We start from the raw sequence: 10,651 nt of genomic DNA, 5'->3' as shown, positions 1-10,651 counted from the left end.
CCGGGGACAATCCAAGATAAACATAGGCTCGCCCCATCCTTCTTCAATTAATCATGCGGGAGGGATGTGCGATCTGCCGGCGCGATAAGAAGCCTTGTATGCTCCGATCCCTTCCTCCGACTAACCCCCATGGTGATGTTGTGTGACGCGCCAATAAATAAATACATTCCCCGAAACCTACCGTCTTACACTCCCCATGACTGCTCCCCTCCCCTCTCTTTCAATCAACACCTCCATGGTCCCGACAGCACTCCGCCATGTCTGACATCGAGAAGTCTCCCGAAAAGGACATCGCCACGTCCGGCAACGACGAGAAGGCCGGCGCCATCCTCAAGCACGCCGACCGCAACGATGCCGACGAGGCTCTCAAGGTCCTGCAGGGCGAGAATGGCGAGGTCATCGAGCTCACCCCCGAGGACGAGCGCAGGCTGCTGAGGAAGATCGACTGGAACCTCATGCCCCTGCTGTGCTTGGTCTACGGCCTCAATTATCTCGACAAGACCACCGTGTCGTACGCCTCCATCATGGGCCTGAAACAGGACATCGGCCTGTCCGGTCACCAGTACAGCTGGATTGGTTCCATGTTTTATTTCGGCTATCTGTTCTGGGAATATCCTACCAACCGCCTGTTGCAGCGGCTTCCCCTCGGAAAATGGAGCGGCTTCAACGTGATCATGTGGGGCTTGGTTCTCTGCTGCATGGCTGCCACTAAGAACTTCGCGGGTGCCATGACTGTGCGATTCTTCCTCGGTGTTTTTGAAGCCGCCGTCACCCGTATGTATCGCATTTCTCCTAAAATGACTCTTTATTGTTCAGTTCCAGGAACTTCCACGACTTTGTCATCTTGGGCTTTGTTGCAGTTTACTAACAACAAGTAGCTGGCTTTGCACTCTTCACGTCGCAGTGGTATACTACTAAAGAGCAAGGGGCTAGGACCGGTATTTGGTTCTCTTTCAACGGCTGGGGCCAGATCCTCGGCGGATTCGTCGCCTACGGAATTGCAGTTGGAACAGCCAAGCACCCCGTTGCCATTGACTCGTGGCAGCTTCTATTCCTAGTCATCGGGCTGTTCACTGCTTTCATCGGCGTCATTTTCCTGTTTGTAATGCCTGACAATCAGATGAATGCCCGCTTCCTCACAGAGAAGGAGAAGGTCCTTGCTATTGAACGCATCAGGGTAAATCAGCAAGGCGTAGGCAACAAGCACTTTAAGCTCTATCAGTTCAAGGAAGCCTTGACTGATCCAATGGTCTGGGCTTTTGTGTTTTACAGTTTGGTTGCTGATATCCCTAATGGCGGGATAAGTAACTTTTTCAGCCAGCTCATTGTGTCATTCGGCTTCACGAACGAGCAGTCACTACTGCTGGGAACTCCTGGTGGAGCGGTTGAGGTAGGTCTTTTGTCCATGTTTCCTAGCGTCTCAGCCCAGCCAAGAAGCCAAGCTTTTCGAAGCCCACACAAGCTTTTCCAATTCTCCGGGTGGCTTGCTGATATCTCTTGGCAGGTCATTGCCCTCGTCGTCTGCGGTATACTAGGCGACCGCCTCGGCAACCGACTCCTGGTATGCACTTCGGGTATGGTCCTCGCCATCCTAGGCATGCTGCTCATCACCTGTCTCGACAACAATCACAGCATCGGCCGACTCATCGGGTACTACCTCACACAGGCCAGCCCCACGCCCTTTGTCGCCATACTGTCACTCATCTCAACCAACATCGCCGGCTGGACAAAGAAGACCACAGTGGCTGCCATGTTCCTGATCGGATACTGCGTTGGTAACATCATCGGGCCGCAGGTGTTCCAAGAGAAGGACGCTCCGCAGTACAGGCCCGCGGAGATCACCATCGTGGTGTGCTACGTGGTGAGTCTGTTGGATGTCGGCTTCATCTACTGGTGGTGCCGGTACCAGAACAAGAAGAAGGCAGAGGTCAGGGCGCAGCACGGTTACGTCAAGATCGAGGGACAGGAGTTCTACGACCTGACGGATAGGGAGAACCCTGAGTTCATTTACTCTCTGTAAGACCAATACAAGTCACCACAAGGGCACAAGCATACCAAAATTGTCAATGTCTAGTCATTGATTGGTTCTATTACCTGGTTTATTTGACCTGAAATTGAAGGTACCACATTTGACATGCGCCTATCTCAGCCCCGTTCACAGTTGCGGGTGATACAAGATTTTCGTCGTAATTACCACCCTTTAAAAGTCTCAATCATTGCCATTTCTTAGATATTTGTCAGATGGACGGTAAGAATGCTTTGATACTACGCGTACAGATGATCAGTGACCCTAGAATGTCGAGTGCTCTCGAAATTTAAACTCTTTAGGGGTTATGTATAAACGCTCATGGGACACATGGACTTGCTGGGTTTGTCAGTGGATCCTTTTAATTTTTATTTTAGCCCTCCTCTTTATTTTTATTTTATTCAACATTCTGGATAATGACTGAAAGCACGTACATTGCCTAGTGTGACGGCGCTGCGGGCAGGCTCAGTGACTGCAGGTGGGCCATAGCGCACAGACCACCAGCAGCCCCAAGGCTCTCTGATTTTAAGGCCTGACTGCAATCGGAGGCAACCTTGACTCCTGTGACGGCACAGCTATATATAAGATTGAATTGTATTCCAGAAGGTGTTCTGGAACTCTGACCTTTTGTATAAGGAAACAGCCCTAGCCATAGTGCAGCGGTCAAGGCTCTGTCTCTATCCGGAACGACATTACAATGTATAGGAGTTAGTACATAACGACAGCTGTCTAACAACAGCAAGCCCCCTCGGCGATAATCATTTCTCTGTCTAGGTCCAATTGGTCTCTTCTATTTCTCCAATCAATATGTACCTCCAGATATCTATCCGTGTTTAGGGGTGATCCAGCCCTGCAAGTCTTGGTCGCTGGCCTCCTTGACAGAAGTGTTGGTTGGCACATTCACATCCAGGTCGATGAAGAATGGTCGCCGGAACTTAGCTACATAATCCAGTGTACCATTGCCCCCCGTGTCACCAACTTCATACCCAGCAAACGTCAGTACCCAGCTATCGCCGGCACCGATTTTTGCAACAGTTGGTACGCCCGGGGCACGAACTTGATTTCCAACGTAGTGCCACCCGTCATGCTGCGCGTCTGCCTGCAAGAGGTAGTAGACTTCTTTCTGCTTCTCGGATCCCCAGAGTTCATCTGGATTTTCCTTCATGACTTTGCGATATTGCCCGTCATTCTCAGGCAGGAACGTATCAGAGTAGGCCACAGCTAACTTGTACGTTGGGCGATTATAAGCCCCGACCGAATAAGCCATTAGGAACTTTCCATTGATAGCCCTAATATTTCCCGTCTCAATAAGTTTGAAATTATTATCGCTGTGGTTGTGGTAGTTTTCCGAGTTCAATCCTTCGTCAGGAGCGAGTAGGACTGTGGCATTCTGGTTGGGAGTGGCTGGCGTCGTGGGGTCTTTCATAGGCCAAGCGACCACGCCATCACGCTTCAACGGTTTCTTGTGCAGATTCTGCTGATAAACTAGGAACAATTTCCCTTCTGGTGTTCGAAAGTATTTCCCGTCGTAGTTGGCATCGACATTATCAGAGAATGATCCAACAAGAACTTTGTCCCCGGTCCATGCATGCGGTGGTGTGTCAACTGTCGAGCCCGCTGGGGTTGCGTGGACGATGACGCTCCAGCCCTTGAGACCATGACATTCCGTGGAATTTTCCTGAACGTGAAGCGTCACTGCTGCGTCCCACGACTTTTTGTTGTCCGAAACAGTCTGGAAAGGATGAATGCCCGCGACGCCGCAGACTTGAACCTTGGCTTTGTCCAACTCTTGCTGCAGCTCTGTTGTAACGTTCCACTGGATGTTCTGGATGTTTTTGAGTGTAGCACATTTGGGGGTCAATTCTCCATCGCATTCCAGATATTTGTGGGTGGTGCCTGAGATATAGACACGGGTCTCGTTCTTATATGGGACATGATAGGGATCTGAGAAGTATCCTGTATGCTCCTGTTCGTTGACATTGGTCAATGGTTGGATTGTGATATTGGCCTGAGCACGTATATTAAGTGCAAAGGCCAGGAGAATTGTGAATTGAAATAGTATCATTTTGAGATAATTGCGAGATTCTAACTGGTGACAAGTAGGGTGTAAATTTCAGGCAGTCTGTTGTAGAGAGTAGCGTCAAAACTGAAGTTGACTCTCAATTGTTCAAAGAGACTGACCTTGAGTTCAAGCTGCTTAAATATCAAAATGATAGCTGCTGTATTGACATTGGTCAACCGTAGCATTGTCCTGTTCTAGAATTGATCAACGCACGCGTCAAAGATCAACACACTCGCCAGAGGCAAAGTATGGCGGTGTATAGAAAACCGCATCGTGCACTATTCTGTGTAACAGCACTTGCCCGAGATGATGGTCTTCATTGGTTGTGTCTCATTAGGAACCAAAGCTGAAATCCTCGGACTCGACCCACAGCTGTCCACGGGATCTCCAAGGCGAATTGCGGCCATTCATCTTGGTAGTCAGCACGCCAAGCCATGCCACAAGCCGCTCTGACATAATATTCCTACGGAGTTCATGATTAAAGACGCTGTACAAGCATTGCACTAGCGCAATGTCGAGTATTGCCACGCTACTTGTAGCTTGCTAATGATCAGATATTAATAGACATAGATAATGAAATCAGGGATGTACAAAAATTGCCCTCCTACTCATTTTGATGAATTTCCAGTCGAATAAGCAACCAATCACCAGCTCACTGCCACAGTTGAGAAGTTAAGTTGAGATCATTCCATGACCGAAAGTCTGATCGGTGTAACAGAGGTCTGAGAAGTTCTGTCGAGGCGCACCATAATGCATCTATTGGCTAGTCCGAAGTAGGCGCAGCACCGAGGTTCCAAGAGGTAACCTAGGGACATCTAGATACATCGAGCTGATTTAAATTTTATCTATCATCTACCTATCATCACGTCTTTAAAGTGCTGGTCTCTTGTTGTACCTATGAAATGTACAGTGCTGGTGTGATCAAGGTATATCGGCACCAGACGCGCGTCAAGGATTGTATCTTCCGTGTCGTAAACGGCCCGAGGTCATCTCTCCTGTGCGATGTGACAGATTTAGAATCTGTTCTGAAATTTGCTTTGAATAGGCACTTTTTTCTAGCTGTTGAAAATTACTAGATGAGTGTCTATTTTTGAATATTGGGATTAACACTATGGATATGCTCTAAAAAAGAATTCTTAGCCGCGCACAAATCGGAGCGACTTCTAAGTCCCTGTACGGATGTGTCCCACTGGTGCAACCTCCAGAGCAGCACGATCCACATCCTCGAACTGCTGCACAACCCTTCGCATCCGTCTTGTCCCTCCCAAGGACAGCGAGGTCGTGGCTGAGCCCATCCGGTAGAAACTCGTGAAAATGCCAAGCAAATATTTCAGCTTCGAAGAGCTGATCGATCTCTTCCAGGTCTCGGCCCTGTTCCTCTATCAGCTCATGCTACACTCAAAGCAGTTCCTTCACGAGCTTAAGCATCCAGGTTCAACGGTGACTGGCACGTGAAAGAATTGACTTGGGGATTTTCAAATGCGTCGATCATGCCTAGTCCAAAGGTTAGCGTGACAATGACAAAAAAGCCTACAAACTCGGCTACGACGTACCTTCAATCGCAGCGTAGAGGCCGAGCCCAGCTGTGGCCCAGGCCCCGATGGCATATAGCACGTGCAAGATATTTAGATACCATCTACCCCGGAAGAATCCTCTCACCCAGCGCCTGATGCCATAGTCTTTGCGCACCACGACCCCAGTCGCCGGATCGAAGCCCTCTCCATCGGTCATGGCATTCAAGTGGATGTCGTACGCTAGAGCAATCATGGGAGGAAAGCAGTAAGTGAACTCGAGGAGGGTAGCCGACGCGATGACGGAGACGAAACCGAAGTAGTCCGGGATGGCGGCCGCGATGATGTAGGCGATGGACCACCAGATAGGCACGATGATGGCGTAGACGATTTTCCCCGACTTGGTGGTTAGGGGTGGTGCCGAGAAGAGATCCATCAGGACGTTATTGTAAAGAACCTTGATGCCGATGTTTCCGTATAGCGCAGCGGCGATGAGGCCACTGACAAAGGCGATCATGTTGCCCGCGGTCTGCAGGCCGTAGATGGATACGCCTTGGTAGGAGATCTGGTAAGAGTACTGTCCTTGCCAGTAGTAGACGTAGCAGCCGTAGATCACTAGTAGTAACGGATGTTAGTCTCGTATGTTAGTTCAGAAGAAGTGGGCTTGTCTCTTGGCGAGAACTTGGCGAACTTGGCAAAAAATAAGGTTCTCACTATAAACACTGTAAATAAAGAATTGCGCCCCCCACATGGCTTTTAAAAAGTCATAGGGCCTGCGCATCTCGGCCATGAACTCGACAAACAGCTGAGCTCCACCATAGGCCAAGACACCCGACATGAGACCATTCAGAGATCCTACCAGGCTGCCAGCATCTGGCAAGTAGCTGTAGTGCTTGACCGGCGGGTAGTTCCCATTACCATCCGGTGTAATCGAGTCCGGATCAACAAGCGCACCAGCCGAGCCCAGCACGGAGATGGCAAAGTTAGGCGGGCTATGCGCCATGGTGCCCATCGTGATGAAGATGACAAGCAGATTCAGCCAAATCGCCAGGTTGGCGATCAGCCCGAACCGCCGTAGGGTGCGGACCTGACCGAGGGCAAAGCCCGCCGCGATGAAGATGATGGGACATGCGGCGTAGCAGATACGAAACTTGGACACCTGCGACAGCGCCTGGCCATTCTGGATCGTCACCTGGCCGAGGATGAGCAGCAGAGCCAGCGCCTGCAGAACGTTGAGGATGTGTCGCGACCAGGGGCCAAAGAGACGAAACCCGAGGTCGCCGTAGTTGCGCACCGGGAACTGGTGCGAGTCCAGGCCCAGGAACGTGTACCAGATCAGGTACCCGCTATACCCGGCCATGAACCCGAAGACGCTGTACAGGATAATGCCTGGCATCCAGCCCAGCGTCCCCATTGCGAACCCGACGCCATAGGGCCCCAGGATGTCCGTCGTGATGAGGTAGAAGCACGCGCCCGCCGACGCCGTCCGGAACGCCCGCGACGCGTTGGACCACTCCTCGTCGGTGATCTCGGCGCGGTTGGCGCGGTTGGCAAAGTTGACGTTGTTGCCCGTGATGTCGCCCACGGCAACATCGCTGGGGTCGATTTGCGCCTCGGGCTTCTTACGCAAGATGACCTCGCGCCATATCGATGTCTTCGGCTTGGGCATGGCGCGCTCCTCCTCGCGGGTTTGCAGCGCGTAGTAGTGGTATTCCTCGAAAGTGACGTCCGGGTCGTGCAGCTTGCGCGCTTGCGGTCTGATGTAGCCAGGACCAGGACCGATGGGGCTCGCTAGCCCACTTGTTTTGTTTGGCGAGTCGAGCGGCGGCGGCCGCTTCTCTTCGTCCGAGGCCATGTTGCTGATGTGAACAGTTAGAACGGCAGCTGCCCAGGTGGTGGACCGCAATGTTTCCGCTTCGTGGAGATCGTGAGCGGGAGAACCGGGGGCAAAGAGCCGGGGGAAAAGGACCGGGGGAAAAAGAACAGTACGTGAGTGACAGTGATCCAAGTATCAGACCGTACCCTAGGGTATTAATGGAGAATGCTCTCAACTGCAGAGCCCGGATAGGTCGGCACACGTCAAGTGAACGTAACATCGTGTTTGCGGGTAGTGCTGACGGGAGAAAGCCATCCTGAATCTACTGAAGTGATGAGGTCCGCTAATAAGTCATCAACTGCAGCCCTGCTGGAAGAGTTGTCAACGCTGTTCTGGCCTTGCGTGTGTGTGCTCAAGTGCGGAGAACAATGACAGCTGGACTGTCATCGGCTCAATAGATGCCCGCGAAGGTACCGTATTACACCCGACGCCTATGTGTATCGAGCTGCTCCAGGCATTTGCATGATTTCAACATTCACGGATCTAGGTATATCAGCAAGCATCAAACCCCCATTTGAAGTAAATTTGCATGGCATTCTGTTTGCAGTTGAACACTTATTCAACCACAATACCAACTACTTTCCAAATTAGGATCCGACGATCCACCGACGAAGATTGCCCTCTTTGGCCACGCACAAATCGGCCTTTGGCGAAGAACCTCTCCGGAGGTATACAGCGTTCCGTTGCCTCGTTTCCACATTGTGGCCACGACGCTGTCGACCGCGACATCCTGCTCCACCCAATTCATCAGAGCAACAAATGCGTCGTACCGAGAATTGTTCTCAAAGCCAGGCACCGACCAACCGTTGCCAAAGCTGAAGTCCTGGACATATCCTGCCTGTCCTCCCCCGGCAAACATCCAGGGCGCGTCGACGGTAGTTTTACTTGGCGTAAAGGCCAGAGGTGATGGCGTGTCCCACTGCGCCACTGTCAATCTCGGCATCTCGACGGTCGGGAGAGGAGGGTTACTCACACAATGCTGCATCCCAGGGACGGCGAAGAAGCGAAAGAAATCCGTAACGTTCACCCCAGACATGGCGCTCTGAGTGCGGTTGTAATACAGCTCCGAGGACTTGAAGGGGATGACACCATCCGCCATCCCGTGATACAGGAAGATCTTGGGATACAAACCCTTGCTGTTGGTTCTCAGCTCAAACCTATCTGCAGTCGCAACGTTGTTCTCTCGTGCCCGTGAGTCCAGTACAGTCGACGAGTTGTAGCTTGTGGTCTGCCAGTCCTGCCCATAATTCAAAAAGTACCGCTCGTAGTCCCCATCGAAGCCGGTCGTGCTCGACCCCGTGAGAAAAGTCGACCACTGGTCTTCGGAGCTGACCTCGAAGCCGTTGTGGACAAAGTCAGCTCCCCCGTCGATGTAGTAGTCGCCGTAGACGAGCTGCGCGATTTCGACTTGCCCACTGCTGAGACACGGGCTCGGGTTGCTCGATGACCCGCACTCAATGTCGTCCCAGTTGATGTGGCAAGTCTCAGGTGAGCTGACGATGCCATCATCGACGCCGTCTTGAGCATCGCACTGGGCTTGCACGAAAGCCGCCAGGGTGCCAAAGTCGGAATCGTTCAGCCTGGTCGCGTTGCTCGCCCGGTTCCAGACGCCGATCTGCGTCACCCAAGGCATGTAGTTCTTGGTGTTCCACGCAGGGGCGCCTATCATGAGACCATCGAAACTGTCAGGGTACTCCTGGATCTCCTTGAGCCCCTGCCTCCCACCCGTGGAGCAGCCGCTGTAGTAAGACCCAGTAACATTCGAGCCATAGAACGCCTCGGTGAGGATCTTGCCGTACGTCACGGCGCCGTGCATTGATACCGAGCCCCACTCCGCCCGCAGCCCCGGGTCAGCAGCCCATGACTGGTTCGCAGCCGCGGAGAGGTGGCCCGTGTCGGTCGTGACCGTTGCCATGCCGTACCATGGCCCCGGGCTCATGTCATGCCAATTGATGCCACCTGCGAAAGAATAGCCGCCCACCACCAGGAATTTCCCGCCCCATTGGTTCGGCAGGAACAGGCCAAGGTTGTAGGACGAGTTGCCCGCGACCACGTTGGCGATGACGGCGCAGAGTGCGGGGAAGTTCCAGGCAAAGGCCGGGTTGTAGCCTGGGTCGTCTGCGGCTGACTGCCCGTAGAGGTTTGTTGCCAAAGACAAGGGAAACAGCGTGGTGTTTGAAATCGATACGCCTGCTGGGAGTGAGCCGAAGCCTTCAGGGGAACAGGACCCCGCGCTGGTCTGCGAGGCTAGGTTCCATGACGCCCACAGGACTGACTGTAAACGCATGATTTGGCCGTAGTTCCATGATGGAAAGGAAAAGACGGTGGTTTTCCGACGTCAGCGATGGTAATCGCTTAAAGAATACAGGCTCTTGGACCCCGCGGCTCTTGAATTCCGCCGTCCCCCTTCCATTACCGGATTGGGAAGTAAATTTTTCTTGGCGGATAATTAGGCTCAACTCTATCCCTTCTTTCTCCCCTCCCCTCCCCTCCCTTTCGCGTCCGAGCACGATTGGACTATTCCGAGTAGATAGGGGGGCGTGAGACGGAGATAATTCGCGGGTGCGTAATACCCGCGAACTGTTTTCGTTGAAGGCCCCCCCGGGGGGGGGAGGGGCTAAGGTCCTTTTTTGAAACGATTAATTCCATTATATTCAATAATCATAGCAATATACGCATATTCATTATAGAATTAGCTAGGACTTACGCAAGCATTGCGTGTAAATCGTAAGCCAAATATATGCACGTGGGAACAGTACACAGCCTCTGGTGGGTAAGGTATAAGTCCAAATTCACTGAGAACGACCACAATCTCCCTCATGGACGCGTGAGGACTTTGATGGGACGCAAGTGAGGGGAAGTTGCTAGACATATCACAAGTCTAGATTCTGAACATACTCTCGCGTCATTAACCTGTCATCAATACGACAAGCTGTGAGCCATTGTGCCTTGAAGCGTTGTCTAGTTCTCGCCTCTTACTGATTTCGGTAGCACTGCCTACCAGTGCCATTGCATGAAGTTATCAAACAGAACACACCCCTCACCTCTGTGAAATCGGAAGAATAAGGCAGAGCAGATATAGTGTTACGAATGCAGACAAAGGAGACCAATAGCCTATCTATGAAACAATTTATCGATAGTCCTCCTCGAGACACCACTTGGTGAGTGAAACCCTT

At 52.0% G+C, this 10,651-nt stretch overlaps 3 protein-coding genes across 3 annotated transcripts; 1 reads left to right on the top strand and 2 right to left on the bottom strand.

Annotated features, from left to right (window-relative positions):
- Positions 1-257: 257 nt before the first annotated feature.
- J7T55_003293 (mfs allantoate) lies at positions 258-2,020 on the top strand (the record flags this gene model as incomplete). The annotated part of the gene is made up of 3 exons (XM_053138455.1): positions 258-774; positions 879-1,390; positions 1,505-2,020. 3 exons carry the CDS (start codon positions 258-260, stop codon positions 2,018-2,020), a joined length of 1,545 nt encoding a protein of 514 aa, XP_052999158.1.
- Positions 2,021-2,849: 829 nt separating this feature from the next.
- On the bottom strand, positions 2,850-4,091 carry J7T55_003292 (uncharacterized protein; the record flags this gene model as incomplete). The annotated part of the gene is made up of 1 exon (XM_053138453.1): positions 2,850-4,091. One exon carries the CDS (start codon positions 4,089-4,091, stop codon positions 2,850-2,852), a length of 1,242 nt encoding a protein of 413 aa, XP_052999157.1.
- A 1,160-nt stretch (positions 4,092-5,251) lies between these two features.
- On the bottom strand, positions 5,252-9,762 carry J7T55_003291 (transmembrane transporter; the record flags this gene model as incomplete). The annotated part of the gene is made up of 5 exons (XM_053138452.1): positions 5,252-5,467; positions 5,554-5,582; positions 5,642-6,214; positions 6,314-7,513; positions 8,112-9,762. 5 exons carry the CDS (start codon positions 9,760-9,762, stop codon positions 5,252-5,254), a joined length of 3,669 nt encoding a protein of 1,222 aa, XP_052999156.1.
- Positions 9,763-10,651: the final 889 nt, after the last annotated feature.

Source organism: Diaporthe amygdali (genome assembly GCF_026229845.1).
Source record: "Diaporthe amygdali strain CAA958 chromosome Unknown NODE_3_length_2959817_cov_65_330692, whole genome shotgun sequence".
Classification (NCBI taxonomy): Eukaryota; Fungi; Ascomycota; class Sordariomycetes; order Diaporthales; family Diaporthaceae; genus Diaporthe; species Diaporthe amygdali.
Note: the sequence above shows the minus strand (reverse complement) of the source record. Positions and strands in the feature narration are given on the sequence as shown.